The following is a 23,173-nucleotide window of genomic DNA, read 5'->3' as shown; positions in this document are numbered from 1 at the left end:
GCACGAACTTTTCAAGTACGAATTGGCGATGCAACATCTAGAACTTATAAAACGCATAACGGGTTACCACAAGGGAGTGTCTTATAAGTCCTCTTTTATATAACATAACGATGAGTGATATAACGACAGACCAAGATGTAAGAATATCTATGTATGCAGAAGACACGAGGAATGTTTTCCTTTAAACCTGAGTTCCTGCAAAAGAAGTGAGTTTGCTCAAAGTATAACTATCAGATGAAATTTAACCAGTTTAATTTACATTAGTAACATGGTTAATTGAACGGTATAGATTAATGATAGTTAACACGACATAGAAAAGCAATGGCATGATCATTTAGATAATACAGTCATAAATGCCGTGTTTAATTATTAGCAAATGCTAAAATGTCAGGACAAAATATATAGCAAATATTTCAAGCAAGAGTTATATAAAATGATTGTTCTCTTGATAAAGAATTTATGAGTACTTTTCTGAGGTCAAGTTGAATCTAGTTCTTTTTCATGAATTAGAAAATAATCAGTTCTAGTCTTGCTTGTTTAAATATTACAAGGTGAGGTTGAGTTTTGGTATTGAATATGTAACACAGTATTATAAACATTTATTTTATGAATTGAGTTCAATTAGCAATATAAAACCCTGCTTGTATAGACTATAGAAGGTCTAGGGATTTAGTTTTGTCCCTTTGGTTGTAAAGTATTGAACAAGTGTGTTTAACTGATGCTTAGGAAAGAAAGCCATTATTTTAATCCGGTTAGAGTTGTTGAGAACAAATATAGCAAGTGTGTTACAAGTATTTAAAATCCTTATTCGTCTAATTCGAAAGAGATTCTTTACGAATAGAACGTGAAGAAAAACTCACATAGACTGATAGACAGCTAGAGAGAGAAAGAGAAAGTAAGATGACAGAACTATAATATTTCCCTGGGAGGTTCCCGACCCTCTCAATAGACATTTTTACTTTGAACTTATATTATTGAACTCAGTATTCCCTAATAGCGGATTTAATTTGTGATTTTGTGATTTTTGTGATTGTAACTTGTTTGTGTGTTTGTGTTTGTGTGTATGAAGTGTGTGAACTGTGCTGATTTTTTATCCTCTGCTCAATCATTCATCTGTACGCAATGTATTTCAAGTATATTACCTTTTAATCATTTTCTTAGTGACAATGATTTTTATTGGAATGTATTCAGTTTCTTTCAATTGAATCAAAATACTCCAAAATTAGAAAATAAATCCATTTGTTATGAATAAAGAACTCAAATTCAGTGAAACACCATTTTTGGATAATGATTATGATGTAACTCAACTCAAATGTGATTAAATGTTTTGTGAAGATTTTGGAAAGAAATATAGCTTATGTACACCATCTTTGTCTTTAATACATATAAATGCAAGAAGTTTAAAAAAGAATTTTGATGATTTTCAGTTACTACTCAGTTCAGTGAAATTTGATTTTGATATTATTGCTGTTTCTGAGACATGGTATCACCCAAATCTTGATCTTGATATATATTCTATGCAGGGGTATTCCTTGATACAACAATGTAGAGACAATAAAAACGGTGGGGGCGTTGCAATTTATGTTAAGCACAATATCCAGTATAAAATTCGCAATGATTTGACATGCATTACACCTGATTATGAAATTGTATCAATTGAAACAAATGAACCTTTAAAAAAACCTATTGTAATTACTTGTATTTATCGCCCACCAAGCTCTGATATACCATGTTTTATAGAAAAGATGAACTCTGTTTTAGAATTATTGGATAGTGAACGAAAAGAAATATATATTATGGGCGACTTCAATATTGATTTATTAAATTGTGCTTCTCATGATAAAACAAATGATTTTTTAGAAAAAATGCTTTCATTTTATATGCTTCCACTAATTTCGAAACCTACTCGAGTATCTACAAAAACTGCAACACTTATTGATAACATTTTTACAAATACTTTAAATGATAATGTACATTCAGGTTTGTTATACTCCGACTTTTCTGACCATTTTCCAGTGTATTGTATTAATGTTTGTAAAAATAATAAAGATAATCAGTATAGACATATCGTTCTGAATTTGCTAGTATCCCAATAAAAAAAACACTAAAAAGTAACCTCTTTTGGGAGTGTATTTTAAGTGATTTTAAAGTATGGTTCCCTTTGAACTAAATTTAAACGTTATCGACACGTGCTTTCATTTAAAAAAAAAAGGTACTCCTGTTCACGTTTTCATCTAACCTAAAAACCACCAATTTATCACGCGACTGGAGTAACGTGATTCCACTTACCTCTGTAAATCACGTGTTTATGACCAAATAACCACTTGACCAAGCAATGAGTTTTTTGTCCGTTAACCGATGGTGGTGATAAATAAGTAATTATTCGGTCTTGTAAGCACCTTAATCGATTGGTTTCACAGGTTATCCAGGTTGATGGTAATAATCACGTTACTTACACCGGCTAATCGTCTTATTGTTCTGTCCGTGAATCTCTGGTTATATTAAATTAGTAATTCTGAGGTGTCTTACACACCTCTTTAAATGGTTTCAAAGTTACCATAACTTTCTTGGTTATGATCACGTAGCTAAAACTGATTTCTAATCTAAGCTGTGTATCCGTGATATTTAGGTGTGAAAAATTGGTAATTATTAGGTGTCTTAAAACACTTATTTAAATGGTAGTCAAAGTTGCCAGCAGTTCCGCGGTGATGATCTCGTGACTCAAACGGATTATTAATCTAAGCTGGGCATAAGTGACTTTTAGGTGTGAAAAATTAGTAATTATTAGGTGTCTTAAAACACCTTTTTAAATGGTAGTCAAAGTTGCCAGCAGTTCCGCGGTGATGATCTCGTGACTCAAACGGATTATTAATCTAAGCTGGGCATAAGTGACTTTTAGGTGTGAAACATTAGTAATTATTAGGTGTCTTAAAACACCTTTTTAAATGGTTTCAAAGTTACCATAACTTTATTGGTGATGATCACGTAGCTAAAAATGATTACTAATCTAAGCTGTGAATTCGTGATATTTAGGTGTGAAAATATAGTAATTATTAGGTGTCTTAAAACACCTATGTAAATGATAGTCAAAGTTGCCAGCAGTTCCGCGGTGATGATCTCGTGACTCAAAAGAATTATTAATCTAAGCTGGGTATTCCGTGATTTCCAAGTGTGAAAAATGAGTTATTTCTGGGTGTCTTGATGGTTTCACAGTTACCATTTAAGTTCCGTGGTGATAATCCCGTGTCTGTTGGCATATTTCTATTTTCACCAGTTGATAACTGACTGTTGGCATCTTTTCATTGCACCAGTTGATAACCGGTCTATGTGCATATTTCCAGTTGCACCAGTTGATGACTGCGGGCTGACTGTTGGCATGTTTCCAGTTGAACCAGCTGACACAAATTAATTTGCATATTGAATATGGGGTGCGTGCAGATCTATGTTTTTTAAACAGTTTATCCGAATTTACAGCATATTTCTTAATTACTGATGATTTAGTTATATGCAATTCATTTCGAAAATTCTACAAATATAAATTACCAGTTATTAGGACATTTCGCTACTTCGTATAAATTACATTTAATTAAACATGAATAAGGAAAACATTAACTAGAACCAAAAATAATTTCAATAAAATACAAGTATAATGACAAATTTCGATTAATTAAGTTATGTAAGTCTACTTATCACCAATGCCTTTACATTGGAAATACAGACGTACCAGTATTGAAGTGTTTGTTGCCGTTCAACTGGTTGGAAGTTTTACCGAATGGTTCTAATGGCTCAGCTAGACCAGTTGAATTCTAACTGGTCTGGACCAACTGGATCATTTAGCCCATTTCAATTTCCGGGGTTACCAGTTGGCATTAACTGGTTCATCAACTGGACCAGTTGCAACTAGCTTTCTCCTCTGGGATGTTTGCAACCACCCCCGACCCCCCCCACCCCCTCTAATCCCAAACTGCTTCCGGCGCGCCTGGACGTAATTATGGAAGATCCAAAACACGATGTTCAGAAACGGGATGAGAACGTCATTATTTTGGTTTATTTATTGTTAATTATTGGGTTGAACGCGGGTTACAGTAATATATTTCCTCTTCGACGTAATATTCACGTGAATTTCACGCAGGTATTTTGACTAAAACTATCACTAACGCTTCACGTGTTTCTGTGACGCGATAATTTCGTTTATGAAGATGTAATTTCATAACCAAAAAATACGGGAGTATTAGGTTTCCAAACCATGGTCTCCAAGGTAGGGATAATCACGTTATTATAATGGTGATATTGCAGTGACAATTGCGTGATTTAGTGTACGTGTGTTTTAAGTGACCTAGTGCAATAAACGTATTAACACATTTACGTAAATGTCCGGTGTTTGAAGAACGTAACTCTCCTCAAGTCGATACCTTGATATTGACGTGATTTTCACGTGATTTTGTTTATTGGGATGAAGAAAAGAAAAATTACAAAAGACGGGATATCTCGATTGAAGAATGAGTTGAAAAAAATAGATTGGTCAAATATGTATAATGTTGATAATGTGAATTATTGTTATAATGAATTTATATGTAAATTCTCATTATTGTACGATGATTGTTTTCCATTGTTACCCATTTTTGAAAAGAAAAAGTAGTGCAAATTCAAGCAACTATGGATGAGTAAAGGACTTTTACTATCAGTACGAAAGAAACAAAAATTACATCAACAGTTCTTGAAACAACGTAATGATAATAATAGAACTAAGTATACTATATATAAAAATAAATTAACTTCTTTATTACGAACAGCTAAGAAACAGTACTATTATAAAATGTTTGCTAAGTATAAACATGATTGCAAGAAAACATGGTCACAAGTTAATGTATTACTAGGAAAGAGCAAGAAGAATGATTTGCCATGTAATATGTATTTTGAAAATATTAGTTACAATAATAGAAAAGAGATTGTTGAATGTTTCAATTCATACTTTGTTAATGTAGGGAGTAATCTAGCTCGTGGCATTCCTGTTGTAGATACTTCATTTAATGATTATTTAAAAAAATCATAATGATTTTACATTGTTTTTAAAACCTAATACAGTATTTGAAATAATTGAACTTAGTAAAACATTGAAACCATATAAAGCAAGTGGCCCAGATGGTATTTCTCCCAGAGTAGTAAAAGAATGTATACACTTTATTGTTGATCCATTATGTAATATATTTAATAAATCAATTTCTTCTGGAGTATTCCCCGACAGTTTGAAATTAGCTAAAATTATACCCATTTATAAGAAAAATGAAAAAGAAAATATACAAAATTATAGACCAATTGCTCTTTTATCAAAATTTTTTAAAAATTATTTGAAAAAATCCTGCAAAAAAGAATTTATGATTTTTGGGTTAAAAACAATTTATTGATAAATGAGCAATTTGGATTTAGGAAGACTTATTCTACATGTTTGGGAGCACTTCATTTAACAGATTATGTAATTAAGAATATGGATAAGGGTAATTATTCATTGGGTGTGTTTATGGATTTGTCAAAAGCGTTCGACACCATTGACCACCACATACTGCTCAACAAATTAAATTATTATGGTATTCGCGGCCTTCCATTGAAATTAATTGAAAACTATTTGAGTGATAGAAAGCAGTATGTGGTGGTTGACGGTGTCTGTTCGACTAAAAGGGATGTAATATGTGGTGTTCCTCAAGGATCAGTTCTAGGACCCCTTTTGTTTTTAATTTATATAAATGATATTAAACAATCTTCAAATGTATTAAATTTTACACTCTTTGCAGATGATACTTCCGTTATTACATCACATAGTAGTGTATTTACTTTAGTTGATATTAAGAATAATGAATTGATAAAATTGGATAATTGGTTCAAATGTAATAAATTATTTCTCAATTATGATAAAACAAATTATGTAATATTTCATTCTCGAAATCGGAATATCCCTAGTGATTTATTGCCTATACAAATTGATGTAAATATTATAAAAAGGAAAGAATGTGTTCAGTTTCTTGGTATTATAATTGATGAATTACTTAATTGGAAACCTCATATTGATTGCATTTCGTTGAAATTATCTCGAAGTATTGGAGTTTTGTCAAAGCTAAAGCATGTTTTACCATCAAATATTTTGCTTATGTTGTATAATAGTATGATTTTTCCACATGTAAATTATTGTAATATTATTTGGGGAAATACTTATGCATCATATATAGATAAGATTTATTTGTTACAGAAACGAGCCGTGCGTATTATTACTAAATCTGATTATTTAGCCCCATCACGGCCACTTTTTGTTAAAACACACGTAGTCCCAATTTTTGAATTGATTCAATTTAATACTCGCATATTTATGTTTAAATTTCAAAATCGCCTATTGCCAGAAATTCCTAATATAAACTTTGTTATTAATAGTGATATTCACTCGTATTCTACTTGTCAGAAAAATCATTTACATTTATTTAAAGTTCGTACGACAAATGCACAAAATTCTTTCTATTTAAATGGCATTAAGAAATGAAATAATTTGAGTAATGATATTAAGGAAAGTACAACTCTATCTCGATTTAAAGTACGATGTATACAGTTATTGTTTAATAATTTATGTAAACAAGTTTGAGCAGAGGAGGATATTTTGAATGTATGTGTGTATGTATAATGTGTGAGCGTGCTTTTGTGTTTGTATCATGTTATTTTAAAGTTTTTAAACTGTATAATTTATGTGTAGTTTTTTTTTTTTTTTTTTTTTTTTTAAGGCCCCACCACAAGCAATTTCCTTCTAAGGGTGTCCATTACCGTACTATGTTTACTATGTTACTCATTTGTATGTTCATGTTTCATTTTATGATTAAATCAACTTTACTTTACTTACTTAAAGTACGTAGCTATCGAGATTGATTACATAAGTCATTTATTATGACAGTTACATTAGTATGTGAAAGGACACATCATGCAGGCACTAAAGTAATTATTCAGTGGCAATATATTATGCAGATGATTTGCAGACTTAGTTCATTCTTACTAGGTATAAATGAAAACACAAGCAGAGAAATTTAAGTGCAATACACAAGTATTTATTTACATGTGCTAAATGTCTATATGTATTCCTGTTATTTATGTTATACAGATTGAATTGTTACTACGACTTCTAAAGAATAAAGCTCACCAGAAGTCAAATCCAGTTTACGTAGACTGAGTTCTTTGGGGGGTAATCTTGGGGTTAAGAGCCTATCTATAATGGCCTGAAGTATGCTACATATGGTAGCTACCTTTTTTATTACAATTCCCTTGGGTGGTCTTTATAGACAGGTTTGACTATACCCCAGGTATACAGGCTTTGTAATAAAATGTACATATTATTTTTTCAAAATGTTTATGATAAACAAAGGTATCACCCATCACCAATTAAATGACTATAAAATACATTGTTCTAATATAATATAACGTTTATAAGAACTATATTAAAATTTATTTGTACAGACTTTGCCGAAAAGTTTAGAATACAGTGCCTATTTTGATTGAAAGTGAAAGATAACTATCGTTTGTTAATATGTAAAAACTCAAAAGAACCAAATATCATTTACTTTTGGAATCTCATTTTAGATTTGGATAATGACTTTGTTTGGAAGGATGTATTTTTATTTAAATTAAAGCAAATTCGTAATAATGCAGTTAAACAATTTAAATTCAAGATGATTCATAGGTTTATTGCCTCAAAAGAAAACTTATATAAATGGCAAATTGTTAATAATTATTTATGCAACTCTTGTGGATAAGTTGACTCAACTTTTCATTTTATGTTATATTGCAAGGATGTGACTTTGTTTTGGGAAATAATATGTAATATTATATTTAATCTATACCAAATAGAAATACAAATAGACCAGAAGATAATAGTTGTAGGTAAGGATATTGGAAACAAGAAATATTCACTTCTGAATATTATTTTAAATTATACGCAATATGCAATTTATAAATGTTACGTTAAGAAGATTGTTAATGGTTCTGTTTACTACCCACATACTTTGTTTTTTTAATTCAAGTCGTTGCTAAGATTATTTTTAAGATATGAATGTGTTAGCAAAGAAAATAATACTAAGCTGGAAGAATTGTTGAATATACTTTAATTTTTAGCCTATGTTATGTTTTACTCAATCATTGAGTTATTAATGTACATATTTTTATTACTATTATGGAAATAAAAACCTCGCTTGAGGATAAGAGAGAAAAATAAGGTTTCAGAACCTTTCAAATTGTCTTCAGTTTGAGGATTTTAAAGATTACTTTCATATCTAAAATTTCTGGCATCAAACGCAATATAGTCGTGCCAAACAATGGATGCAGTGTATGCAGAAATCTTTGCTCTTTCTACTCAGGCATATGATATATATTTGTCAGGGTTCTGAATCAAAATGTAGTGAGCCAAGCCACTGAAAGGGTTAAGGCAAGGCTTTACAATAACAGGTGCCCTGGGCACATGACGTGGGCGCCCCAAATTGAAGTCTGGACCCCCAAAATTCAAAATACAAACACACCAGGGGCCCGTTTCATAAAACTTGTTAGCTATAACAAATGCTAAATTTCTATGACAAATTTGCTCTCAGCCAATCAGATGCCATGATTTCAGTAGCTTATAATAGTAGCTTGTAACTTGTTATTGATATCAAGTTTGCTCTAAGCCAATCAGATGCCATGATTTCAGTAGCTTATAACAGTAGCTTGTAACTTGTTATTGATATCAAGTGTTATGAAACAGGGCCCTGATGAAATGGAAAGATGCATACTCCACTCTTTTAATGAAAAAAAAGACTTCCCTTAATACAGCTTGCATGACCTTACAATGAAATCAAATAGAGATGAAAGTATCAACAATCAAAACCAAAACACTTCTTTTAAACTTCACTTTACCTCTAATTATGCCGATATTTTTGCCTCGAGATGAAAACATATCTGTCTCATAATAGTAGTGTTTCCATTTAGGAGAAGGCACATTTCATTTTGAATCCAACTTACAATCTTAATTCTTATAGTCTGTGGGGCTTTGAACGCTACAGCTGTACATCTTGTAGTTCAAAATGCGTAAACATGCTAAGGCCTAATAAAAAAGCCCAAACTATACACAAATATAAAACTCCCTTCTCTCAACAACATCAGAAACTTATGAGTACTATCTACACAAAAAAAAATCAATACCTGTAAGTGTATACTAAGCTGAATTTCTTGAATACATTAAAGAATAAAGTGAGTCAAGTTTTCTAGAGCTTTCAATTATAAGCGTGGTGAATGTATTCCTTAAAAACCAAATTGAAATGTTATTGATAAAGAAATCATGACGATTTTTACTTTTTGCCTCCTCATTAATTACTATTACAAGTTTTTTTTGCTGGGGGGGGGGGGGGGGAGGAGGGGATATCTCAGTAATGCAGGGAACAAGATTCATTAGCTTCTTGTCAGCATTGACCCCCAGGTCGATTCGACTGATGAATTACGGACTGCAGTCCACTTCATCCTCTCCTCCTGAACAGTCAGGCCATAAGTCACACCTATATTGGTAAGTGAAACACTCGCCATCGTTGCAGGTGAACAGCCTTGGACCACATTCACCTGCAGGTAGAAGATGGGCGAGAGAGAGGGAGGGAGGGAGAGAGGGAGAGAGAGGGAGGGAGGGAGAATGGGAGGAAGGGAGGGAGAGAGAAAAGGAAAGAAAGAGAGTGAGAGAGAGAGAGAGAGAGAGAGAGAAAAGGAAGAAAAGAGAGAGAGAGAGAGAGAGTAACGAATGTTTGAAATATGCCATCATTAAATCTATGCCAATCTGAAACTGGCAATTTAATCAGTGGAACGTGACATACTTGTAGTTGTGGACATCTCAACAATTATTTCTGTCTTTCTCTGAAGTGAATTCTCCTTTGGGGCACTACTCACAATATATTATGGATAGCACATTTGTTTAGGTCCGATAAAAAGGAAAAGACCCTCCTACGGCCTGAATTATAATACTACTAATAATAAAAACGTTACTTATAAAGCGCTTATAAGGAGTTGTGATTGATTCAAATCAATCGAAACTCTTTATAAGACTGGGCCCTGAATTATACATTTCGAAAAATTGAACATTTTATCAATCATGTGTGTTAAAACAAATGGGAATGGTGCCTGGCACTACGTCACATACCATACGTTGTATCAATGTGTTCATGTAACATTACATTAATTGTAAGCTACTATTTATTGTCAAGTTACGATAAATTATAACTTTCATATGTTTGTAGAGTATAAGTATAATGATTTATTATCCATATCGTGAAATTTGGTTTCCACTTGTTACAATGTAATACAAAACAAACATATAAATAATGATATTACAGGACAGTGATAAACATACACAAATGATAAATATAAATATTAAAGGAGGTAATAAATGAGTAAGCCAAGGTATAAATTGAGCACGCTATTGTTCCCGCCCGGCAGGCGAGCCGAGCAAGCGGCCTGTTGATTGGTTGAGCACCCGTGTGCTTCGGCCAATAGGCCTTTTTTCGTTATTGTTCTAATTATTGATCGAATTAGTTGACCGTCGATCCACCCGTAGAGTATAAAACACGCTTGCCCACATTATATGTTATCACATGACGAAGTGCTGCAGCGGCAAACGAATATCACTAGCGTTATTATTTTCGATACTTTATCCGCAATGAGTAATATATTTAGCATCATTATTATTGTTAACTTTATTGATGTCAAATAGTTACTGGCTTAATTGGTAACTGATAGTTTGATGCACGGTTCATGGCATATGTTTGACATTTATATTAATACATTGACATGGTAAGTTGATAGTAGTCAACGTTTTGCTTTAGAATTGAACAGATGAATGGAGTCGGGGATAAAGGATCTTCGGAAACGTACACGTTGGGTTTGCGCTGTGCACAGGCGTATTCCAGATCTGTTATAAATTGAAGTGCTCATTCAGTGGGTGTAAGGGGTCATGCATTATTTGTTTTATTTTAGAAAGGGCATCTTTCTGGTACAGATCTTGTATGGATGGTAGATCAGCTCCTGTGATACGTTTTGTTGCCTTTCTGGGACGCTCGAGCAGTTTCTTGGCAGCAATTGTGGCGTTTGCATAATAGCAAATTAGGTTGAAGGTTAGGACACTCTGAATTAGGGACTTAGAAAATAGTTCTATCAACTTACTTTAAGTTTGTCATTACCCTAACAAAGTATAGTCTCTGGTTTCCTTTTTTAAAATTTCTACACTGTTCTTTGGGCAATCAAGTGACTTTGAGATAGCAGTACCTAAATACCTATACTCTGTAACTTGTTAAATCGGGTATGATCGAAGGGTAAGGTCACCTTTTTTAGGTCAGCCATGCCGGGCATAATTTTTTTAATTTTATTTTTTTAAATAATAAAAAAAAAAAAACGAAGGGGGGGGGGGGGGTTATACACATACAAATACCAAAGGGGGGGGGGGGGGGTTAACCCCCAACCCCCCTGTGTACGCCCCTGGATAATAGTATTGAAAGCACTAGAAAATCCACGTAAGTGGATCTAACATAGGTCTTAGCCTTGTCTAAAGGGGCATATACCTTCAATGTTAACACTGCATCATCAACTCCTCTCTTACATCTGTAAGCAAACTGCATGGGGTCAATGTAGGGGTATTGTATTTAAGAAGGTACTTCATCATGATCTTTCGAAACATTTCATGACACTGCAAGTGAGTGAGATGGGAAGAAGATCATTAAGCTCCTTAACTTTCTTTCCTTTTGGAATTGGTCTTATATATCAAGCCTTGAAGGGGATACATCCCGACTCTTTGGGAAACATCCAGGATGTTTTCCAAAGAGTCGGGATGTATCCCCTTTCCAGTGAATGTTAGAAAAGTTCATTTAATACCCCGGCTAACTGATCCCTACAAAGCTTCAGCACTTTGTTACATATACCGTCAGACCCCGGGGCTTCATTTAAGTGCCCCAAAACATCGCCTTACATCATGTTCAAAGATACAAATTGTAGACAAGTAGTTCAAAGGAGCTACACAAAGAGAATTCACTAACAACTCATAAATAGAACAAATTACATATGGATGGAAAGATTTTCTCTTGAAAAACACGAACAATTTGCTGAGAAATCATATAGATATCATGGAAAGGCGTAAAATGCAATTTTTCAAGACCCTCCTTAGACCCCCGAACGCCCCTGAACGTAAGTCAAACACACAAGCGTAGCGAGCTCTGAATTGTGACGTCACACACTGGACGAACAGCTCAGTGCCGTGTAGCAGTATGCAGCTAGCCAGCCGTGTCCCGTATATGACCTCACAAATATTAACGCTCTACAAAGGACCGCTGAAGGCAGAAAATCTGGATCTCAAAACTAACATTTTTGAGAGTTGAGTACTGCGGGCCCCAAACATATTTTTAAGAGAAGAGTTGTTGTATTTGATCGGCAAGGCATCAATTCAAAACACTTTTGATTTCTTCGTGTGGCTACTTTAATCATTTGACTAGAAATGCAGTGGTCGTGGGTTTATGTCCCGACACATCACTTATATCGATGAGCAAGGCATGCTACATTGTTCCTCTCCACCCACGTGAGTGCCCGTAAAAAAAAGCGACTAGCTGGAATGCTCCCCAGGAAGTGGAGAATGTGCACTTTAATGCGCAGAATAGTAATTGAATCCAGTGACCAGGGTCATAAGAATACCATTCAGTTAATGGAAATGCACTACCTATAAGAAACCAATATCATTATTATTATCATTATTACAGGCCGTGCGTGACATGAATATGTATATTGACGAATTTAAAGTCTTACCTCCTTCCGGCGCAGTACAAATCCTTTCATCCGAGTCATCACCAGTCACCGGGCAATTACGGAAATAATTACATGTGAGGTTGTAAGAGACGCACCCACCAAGCTCACATGTAAACTCATCACTGCCGCATGTTGGTTCTTCAAATATAAAACATCAAGAAGAAAAAGATTACATTTCAGATATAAAATGGTAGTCAGAGGGCAGGATTAACGCGCTTCTTGTGGCAGTTGTCCACTACATGCAGCTGTGATGCGCAGTGGCGGATCCAGGATTTGCCGATAGGGGGGGGGGGTGGGGGGTGGGGGGCTAAAATTGAAAATCGCGTCGACCAAAATTTCGTCCGGTTTTTGAGAGAAAATTTCGCAACGACTCAATCGGCCGCTGAATAAGCGGGGGGGGGGGGGGGGGGGGGGGGGAGGGGCGGGGTAGGTAGTAATTATTTTTCTTCATTTTTTTCCCGGGAATTCGTAAATTGCGCAGACCGTTTTTTGCTCAGTGGGGGGGGGGGGGGGGGGGGCGGTAGTGAGGGTACTACCTACAACAAATAATAACAAAACAAACAAATAGGGGGGCCGGGCCGGTCTGCCTCCCCCCCCCACCCCGTGGATCCGCGCCTGGTGATGCGATTCAAGACGGGATGCAATAGCAGAACGAGAGAGAGAGAGAAAGAGAGAGAAGTGATTCTGAATAAACCATGTCCATCTTTGTTGCATTACCTGTATCGTCATAATAATAATAATAACAACAAATAATAACAACAAACAATAATAATACAAATCAACAATACTACTACTGCTACTTCTTCTACTACTATATCTACTACTACTACTACTACTAATCATAACAATAAGAATAATAACATGTTTTGTTTTGTTTAACCATGGTAGCCTCATCAGTATTGATATTGTTCTCTGTGAGGGCCCTGCAATCATATCATTACCCGGCTTTAACCGAGCTACATGTACCATGAAAAGGTGCTCAAGCATTCAAGGAATTTATCTACCAACAGGCATCAGTGCCACTTGGGGACTCGAACCGTGAACCATGCAATCTACAGTGCGGTAATGTATCCATAAGACTAGGACGTACACCACTGCATTTGGTATCTCATGCCAGAGCTTTGCAAAAGAAACATTAAAATCCTCAAATTTACACTGTTCATACAAGCGAAACATTTCTCCTTGCTCATTGCATTGACAATGGTTTAACTTCTCAACAAAAATACTGTCTTTACGTATTTTTTTATTTTTTTTAATCAATAATCAATATTGGCATCTGGCCATTTTGTGAGTTAGAATAATGGAGCTCGTACATACATATATACACAATTATACATTTTGTTTCCTGGTTAGTAATAATATATATCAATATATCTATTTTTACGTCTTAAATTAGATGAAAAAGGTGATCAGACATATAAAATATATTTGTCAATGATTGACTAAGAAAATATAAATCACAAAATTGACGTGCATCGTCACATTTGCTTGGCAGATCATGATAATTATATTTGTTGTGAAAACATGCAAATAAGTCATGAATATGCATAAGATACGTTGAACTGGTTTGTCCACTGGTAAGTCAACTGGTATTCTACTGGTTTACAACTGGTAAATCTACCGGTAATCATCTACTGGTTTTCAACTGGTAAGTCAACTGGTAATCATCTACTGGTTTTCAACTGGTAAATCAACTTGTAAATCAACTGGTAAATCGACTGGTAATATCAACTGGTCTCAGATGTCAACTGGTATCAACTAGAATTTCGACCTGGCAGGAACCAATTTGGGTAACTGGAAATATTCTTACTGGTTCCAGTTGCACTTCTAACTGGAACCAGTTGGGTAACTGGAAACGTCCTTCTAACTGGAACCAATTGGGTAACTGGAAATAATCTTACTGGTTCCAGTTGCACTTCTAACTGGAACTAGTTGGGTAAATGGAAATGGCCTTCTAACTGGAACCAATTGAGTAACTGGAAAAATTATCTTACTGGTTCCAGTTGCATTTCTAACTAGAACCAGTTAAATACAAGATTCAACTAGATCCAGTTGCAATCTCCAATTGGTTTGAACTGGAATTGACACACCATCCAAACTTTTTCCAGTTCAGGCAATTGGTTTCAACTGGAAAATTTGTATTCCTATTGAAACCAATTGAAACCAGTTGGAGATTTCAACTGTTTTCAATTGGAATTTGGTCCTGGGCATGGGGAACCAACAGGTACCGCTTAGGCACTGTTTGCTATATAGAGGCCGGCGCAAGTAGCTAGTACTGCAGACAGGCTTTAAAGAATAAAACAACAACAACCCGAAACGGGATGATAGTTCCAACCAAACCTCATGTAAGTATTGCATGTCCTTAAAGCCAATCATTATTAAAAAAAATTACCTTCCACAGCTGACAGCTCAATGAGGAAACCACGGGATTGACTGAAGTAATTTGAGTGGAATTCAATAGCCATCGTGTTGCTGCCCTCTGAAAGCACCTCTGTCTCTCCCGGGATAACTTCTGAATCAAAGGTGAACGATCTGATGAAATCGGAGGCCTCCGATTCGGTATCATGACCGTTCGTGAAGAGTAAAAACGACGAGTGGCTGAGATCGAAGTCTAATATTCGTGCCCGGACTAACAAGCCTTCGGGTACGGTGATGTAGGTCACTGTGTAATCATGCACCGGGTAGTCATTGGGATAGTTGGGAGACGATATGTTCATTGGGTCAGTAAGATCATATGTCACTGAAAAAAAGAAAGAAATATACATGTTTAATATAATATGGAAACTGATGCATATGCATGTAAATGACACACCACACCACCGGGCCGCGATACGACAAAAGAATGTATGGCAATTTGTTTTGTGAGCATTGATTTTATTACGAATTAGGCTTTATATTAGTGTAATCTAACTTCAAATCAAATATTGTAATCCGAATGCCTCCCCCCCCCCCCCCTCCCCATGAACAAAACATTCTAAATTTGTTAGCGAAATGAATGACAACTGCTCCTTTCTCCAGTTTTAAAAATGAATTACTGTAAAAGATGTTACGTGTAAATAAATTCTTTTGCCATCTCACAGCCGACCATTTTGTGTTTTTAGTTAAACTAAAATAAATCATATGATGAGTAGACCCTGGTTGTAAACTTTCACAACATGAAGAACTTGAATGCTGTTCATGCTTCATGAATTGTATTATTCATTTCACAGCACGAAACTTTTGTCAATTGTTAAGTCATGTCTTCTTAGCACCAAGGGACTTTCACAAAATTAAAATCTTGAATGCAAGTCACGCCATTAAGCATTTTGTGGCATGACACATTTGCGAATATCTTATCACTCATGAAATAAGTTGATGCACCTGAAAGTTTTTGGTTTGACATTAGCTTGAATATTGGTAGGTTGGTTTTATTTACAATGATAAAATTTGAAATACAAACATCATTACACCTAAAGAAACAAAACACTAAAATATTTCGCATGGTCTATTCTAGAAAAATAAGAATAACATTCAAATATAGATCGAGGCATCACCCGCTTCAGCTCAATCTAACCGACAGAGTTGATATGTTCTTTTTCGGGCGTCCAATAACGACTACAATAAACTGATTAATTGATTAATAACAATAATAATAACATTAACAAAAACCATGAAATACAGTGCAAGCATATTTAAGTTATATTGACTGCCTTCAGGGCAATACGACATACGTTGTATATCGCCTGAACCGAAGGCGAGGATGATATATGACAAGTCGTATTGCCCTGAATTAGGCAGTCAATATTACTATTATTAACCGCATCAAATATCGAGAGCAAACTAGATACTCTTACTATCTTATACTTACATTTTCATAAATTTAACAAACGAATTCGTTTTCACTGGGTGCCTGCCGTAGCAAAAAGTAGATTTGACAAAAGACTTAACTCCGTTTCGTTGACAATCAGCCATGCATGAAGACTCTCGTCTACGGCTGATTGTCAACGAAACGGAGTTAAGTCTTTTGTTAATTTCGTTTATTGATACGGCATGCAGCCAGTAAAAACGAATTCGTTTAATAAAATTATGGAAATGCAAGCACTACGTGAGTAGCATCAACTCAAAGAGGAGACGCTAAGCTTTCCAAATATGTATCATTTATTAATTATGATTGTGATTAAGTTATGATAAAACATCGATACTTCTTGGTTTCATTTTTTCTGGGACGCACTGTATAACACTGAAAAGTGACGGCCAGGAAAATATAACAATTTAGATCCTCGCAATTGATATCACATGCGAGCTCTGGACCAATCACATCTCGGTATCTGTCTAAGCTATGTAAAATATGATGTTATATGGCTGTGCAATATATTTGATTCATTGGTGTACTGTGTATCAATATTGACCGGCAAATTACACACAAAATCCCATCAAATTTTCTGAGCGGTCAATATATTTTTTATCGCACGTATGTTTTGTTGGCTTATCAAAACTTGGAGGACAATGATATTTAAAAATTGCCCTGCTCGAATGTCTGATACGGTTAATAATGATTATCATCATAACAACAACAATAAATTCCCTGAAACTACACCATCCACCCTTCCCAACCCCTAGCAATTAAAAATGAGATACTTACTCGTATTATTTGGATTGGCACAATTCAATTCATCGTCGTTTCCTTGCAAACAATCCACAAAATCATTACAGTAAAACGCTCCAGGGATACACTGCTTACCAGGGCATTCATATTCACCATCGCTGCATTCTATAAAAAATAAATGTTAGAAAAAATATCATCTACACTTGTTTTAAAAAACAAGAACTTGCAACCAAGACAGGGGTCCCCAGGGGCTAAATTGATCACATGAATTCCTTTTCCTTCTAACAGTCTGGAATAACTGATAGTTTTACTTTTGTTGCTTCATCTCCCTCCCTCTATAAGTCATACACATGTATGTGAAAAGAATGCAAGGCAACCATTACCGGGTACACAAATGTTTGAAGAAAAAAAAAAATCATTGCCATTTCACATTAAAGCCCGCCTCCACTAGTTTGGCCAGGGGATTAGACCTCCCTAGACCTCCCTGCAAGGTCACTGGCAGGTAGTTTTCTCATCAAATCAGCTCTCAATTAACATAATATAAAGGGGACCATGGGGGATCAACGGGTACTGCTTAGGCATTCTTGGCTGTATAGAGGGCGCAAGTAGCTACAGGTAGTGCATGCTGTCCCGCTTTAAGACAAAGATTTCTCTAGGAGATTGTGATTTTGCAAGTTCCATGCCCGAACTTTGGAACAATCTCTCTCCCTAGCTCGATAAGATATGCATGTATCCTTTAAGAATATCTTCACAAAATTCTATAAAAACTCATCACCTTTCCAGCGAAAATTGTATTCATATTGATATCTGCAGTTGAATATAACATATTCATTGCACAATATAAATTTACAATTACTATCATAACAGCTTTTCATTAGTACCGTTGTTTTCTTTGTCCTTTCAGTTAAAAAAGTAATTAACTAAGGCTTATTCAGATATGCCTCGGTAAAACTTGTAAATACAAGTAAATGGCAACTGCACTCAGCATAGTTCCTACGAGTATTCAGTGAGCTCTGTGTTTCAGATAAACAATGTCAAGTGTATTACACTTCAACGTATGTCATCATAAAGATCATAAGGAAAAAAAAAAAAAACAACAACATGTTTAGCGTCCTGCCTTTTTGAAAAATAGGAAGGAGGCCCTTTTTTTTTTTCTTCTTCAAAATGGCCTCTCGGTACATTTCCCTGACAGACGGGCTATTTTTCAAGATCACCGCCGGGATTTTTTTTTTTTTTTTTTAAATGAAAAAAATATTGAAGAAAAAAAAAGAAAAAAAGGAGGCGGCCCCCAAAAGGAAGCGGACGGAGACGCTAAACATGTATATATTTTTTAATGGCCTAACAATAACCGTATCACAACCATTGTAAAACTCCATATTATTTGCAAGTTATAAAGTTATTTACCGTGAAAATTGCTCTTGATTCCAAATATCCAATGTTTCATGACGTGAATGCTTCTGGCTTTACAGTACTTACCACAGTCTAGCTTGTCAGCATAAGTTGATTGCAGCGAGCCTAGCGAACGGGTGGGCTTCTTTACTCTATGCAACGCCGGCTGTCTGCTCTATTGCGCATCAGACAAAGCATGGACACAATAGGCGCGTGCAAGGAACCAGCATATATACGGGTCTTGGAACGGGGGATTAAGAGATAAGTAGGCGTTCCGGCCGCGGTAGAACGCAAAGTAGAATAAATTTGCCTTCCCTAAATACTTACCGCAGTCAAGTTCATCAGTTCCGAAGGGGCAATCAACGAAACTATCACACCTGAAATCCGCATGGATGCAGAAGTTGCCAGCTTCGCAGAAGAACTCGTTCTCATGTGTGCCACATTCGTCTGAAATATTGAAAGAGATAGAAGGTACGTTGTTAAGAAAATGTCAACACAGTAAAACATGAACACAATGGCCCGAATTCACAAAGGAGTAACCCATGGTTTAAACCCTCATTTAACCAATGGTGTAAACATTTGCGAAAAAATAATCGTACCTTGCCCTGCGAGCGTCTAATATATGACATCTGGCTGTGTCATGCTTACTTTGAGCAAATTTTAGACCATGGGTTATGTAAATGAAAATTTAAACCATGGGTTAAATATAAAGTTGAATTCTGGTCATGCGATTGCATTGTGAAAGAAACGTTGTGGAATCGATCAGAAAAGATTGATCATCTATATATAAGTATTGGTGTGTGCTTCAAGGTTCCGGAATCATCATAATGATAAGAAATTTGGCCCAGTCTTGGTAAAAGTACAAGCACTGTACACAAAAAGGTGTATATGGGACTACACGAACATGTGGCATAAAAATCAGTCCCGATTTTTATGATGTTACAAGCCATATTTAGAATATTAAGGCATTTGAAGAGCCATGCATTTTAGGGAACATTTTTTATTTGATGTTCTTCCACACTTGCATAATAACAATGACAACGCTCACAAATTATTTTTTCACCTCTTCCCAGAACTCATTCTTCTCTTTAAATTTAAACCTCCTTTATGAATTCGGGCCTATTAATTTCTAGTGCACAGCAAAAAAAAAAAAAAAAAAAAAAAAAAGAAGAAAAGAAAATGGAATTAGTAAATTTGAACTGGATCCCTTCACCTTTTATCAATAAGTGACTCTACTATATTCTACGATAATCATCCCCAGTGTTGGATTGTCCAGTTTTAACACTAAATATAGGTCAAAGGTGAACTGTTTGATATGACTCTATTTGTGTAAACTTTTTTAAAACAAAGATTCGAAGTTTAATTTATCTCTAAGTTGGACTTTACATTTATGGAAAGCTGTTAGCATCTTTGAAAATATTTTGTAAAAGTTACTTTAAAAGGCATAAAATGTTGATTCAAATCAGTTACATTTTCTAATATGAAGGATATTTTATGTTCTTGATGTGGAATTTATGAAAAGTCTAAGATACTTGAATTCTTGCTTTTGAATATATTTTACTTGAAGGCTACAAATGGCTCTCCATAATGTTTAAGTCCAACTCCCTGGTAATACATATACTTACTGTGGTCAAAAGTAGTACAGTTATGATCCTCGTCTTCCCCTCCCAAGCAGTCCTTTGCTCCGTTGCAAAGGTCAAAGGTCTCTATACAATAATCATCCATGCACTGATACTGGTCGCTCCTGCATGTTGGGTGGATGTAGTCTGTTGGTGTAATAAGGGACGAAAAAAATATAATACACTGCGTTTCGTAACACATAGGTTGCTTTCTTCGCCTCTCTGTACGCTCGCTCATTTGCCAAATCTGGAAGCTTGCACAAAATAACTCTTTTTTTAACCGTAAAGGATTCATTTTGCACTGGAAACCCTTAAAACTTGAAGCGTTTGGAGACCTATCCCATAATAAATGTTGTTTTGTTGTTTCTCTCTTTTTCAGGGCCATTCCTTACAAGCATTCGCTTTTCTTTTGGCCATTTCAATATTCAATTCTGTATTTTGTATTGTTGTTTGGATCTTTTTATGGTTATGGTTAAATGAAATATCTTCAATCTTGAAATGAAAATAAATACTATGTGGGACATGGAGATATTTGTGTGGCATTTAAAGAGTTAACGAAAATGAATCTCAACTTTCTTTAGCATCGTTACATAACAAAGTAGACTTATTGTAATACAGTTAAACCTGTCTATAGCTACCGCCCAAGGGAAATACAAAAATGTGGTCTTTGTAGACAGGTGGTCACCAAAGCAGGTATGACTGTACATTATTGAAAAGAAATAATTTGTATCCCCTTTTATCTGATACCACTTTTGTAATGACGGCTAGACCCTGGGATCATTAAACTGAACCAATTTGAAACCAGCAAGGTAAAATTGATTGGCGAATGAGAGTGGTATCTAAATCATCTATTCATCAACGCAAAGAATGGCCCATTAATGAGCCATTTGCGGGTACATATACACTTTCAAGTATATTGAATTCCATTATATTTTTTCACTGACAACTTTAAAGTTGCAATAACTAAAAAAATAAAATAAGGGAATTTCAAATTAACTGAATAGATAATGTCACTGATGTATTGATGAACTCCTCTCCCATTGGTTTCCGCACTCCAGTAACTAAAATTGCATTTTGCTCAAATTGAATTCATCAAGAGGTTCTATTCTTTTTAGAGCATTTAATAATAATATCTTATCCGTGATACGGTGATATATTTTGAGTAGTGCCTAAAGGGAGAAGAGGTTTAGGGGAAAAAACTATATTTACGATATTTCTTTACATTTTCTTCTACATGTGTTTACACTTTCATGACACATTTACAAAGATTGGATTGTCTTTTAAGTTTAATGATCCACTGATCGTTCATATGTGGAGAAGTCCCACTCTGTATATTTGAGAAAAATCACTCTACAAGTGATAGAGGTACTTCATGAATAGATGTTGTCTCCTCCTTTTGAAAGAATACTTCCACCTGGGTATCATAGAATGTACCATTAGTGCCTAGCTAGATCTATTATGTATTACTATAAATGTAAATGTCTTCTTCTTGATATTATGTGTCTTACTGCATATTTTCATATTGTCAGCCTTCTATCCCCCCCTCCTGTTGTCTTGTGCCCATTGTGTGCTGTCCCCATTGTGTGCTGTGCTGTTGTCTTTTATTATTTGTCATATCCTAATTCTCTCTTTTCTCCCGTCTCGCCCACTAGTCTCCCAATTTTTGTACACTTCTTGTTTCTTATACCAACTTTTTCTTAATGTATTCTTAGGTAGTCACAAATATATACTCCCACCATGTTTATCTTGTTGCTTATTTATGTACCCACCAATTTGAAAGGAAGACAAATTAATATCTTATCTTATCTTATGAATAAATATTGATTACAAAAGTTGATGAGCCCATATCCAGGATTTCTGTCTCAGTGGGTTCTTACAAGTTGTATATATGACCTTCATCTCTACATGCGCATGCGCAGATGGTATCTAAAGAATGGCTTATAAGGCACTTACTGTCTGGATTGATTGCCGAAACCTCGATCCGGAAACCTTGTCCACCGAAAGGTCCGCAGTGAAATTCAATCCATGTCTGGTTGCTAGGGATGACACGTTGTCTTGGAACATGGCGAAAGTGGTAGTTGGACACCAGTGTGTCCTGATCACTGTGGTCAAGGCCGGTTCCCATGGTTACAAAGGAAAAAATGGTAATGTCAAATGTCAGGAATAGCAAGCGGACGTAAAGTCCAGAAGGAACATTGACTTGCCACCCGACATAGCAGCCAGCTTCATAACGCATTGGGTAACCTGGGGAAGTGATTTCCTGTACTTCGTTCTGGCCTAAATTGAGGTTATCTGTAGATACAATCATGCAGAGTAGGGATAATTAATTAAAATTACTTATGACATTGCTACTATATTCTTAGTTTTATAATTCTCATCGTTTTTATTACTATTACTATTGCCATTATAACACTTATCATATACCTCTCTTTGAAAATCTAGCCATCTGATTGGTCGAATTTGCAGTGGTGATTTTGGATATTCCCGCAAAAAGGCGAACATGTAGTCAATAGTTCATGAGTGATATCCGTTGTCCCGGGCAACAGCCCGCATAAATCAATTGTGCTCAGACTCCATTGGTTAACGTGTTAAAATTTTCTTTGTGCGAGGGCGGACACCATACAGTGCTTTTTGTCTGCGATTCCCAAATGATTGAAAGTGTCAGTTATTTTTCAAGCGAAGATAAACAGTCAGTTTCTCAGATTTTCGTGATAAACATATCTTTACTCAATAAACGGATAAGGTAAGAATTCTTGGT

The 23,173-nt window shown here is 35.2% G+C and overlaps 1 protein-coding gene across 1 annotated transcript in view; it reads right to left on the bottom strand.

The window, feature by feature from the left end:
• Nucleotides 1–7,057: 7,057 nt before the first annotated feature.
• LOC579734 (low-density lipoprotein receptor-related protein 1B) overlaps nt 7,058–23,173 on the bottom strand; it is a 50,252-nt gene continuing 34,136 nt past the window's right edge. Inside the window, exons 18-24 of the mRNA XM_030977831.1 lie at nt 22,369–22,707; nt 20,422–20,562; nt 19,124–19,243; nt 17,444–17,572; nt 15,215–15,562; nt 12,823–12,960; nt 7,058–9,609 (exon numbers count right to left, since the gene is read on the bottom strand). Of these exons, the coding sequence (XP_030833691.1) occupies nt 9,491–9,609; nt 12,823–12,960; nt 15,215–15,562; nt 17,444–17,572; nt 19,124–19,243; nt 20,422–20,562; nt 22,369–22,707 (1,334 nt within the window). The 3' untranslated portion in view covers nt 7,058–9,490. The remainder of the gene's footprint in view (nt 9,610–12,822; nt 12,961–15,214; nt 15,563–17,443; nt 17,573–19,123; nt 19,244–20,421; nt 20,563–22,368; nt 22,708–23,173) is intronic.

This window comes from Strongylocentrotus purpuratus, unplaced genomic scaffold (genome assembly GCF_000002235.5).
Source record: "Strongylocentrotus purpuratus isolate Spur 01 unplaced genomic scaffold, Spur_5.0 spur5_scaffold_1, whole genome shotgun sequence".
Taxonomy (NCBI): Eukaryota; Metazoa; Echinodermata; class Echinoidea; order Camarodonta; family Strongylocentrotidae; genus Strongylocentrotus; species Strongylocentrotus purpuratus.
The sequence above is the reverse complement of the archived record's forward strand: the minus strand, read 5'-3'. Positions and strand labels throughout refer to the sequence as shown.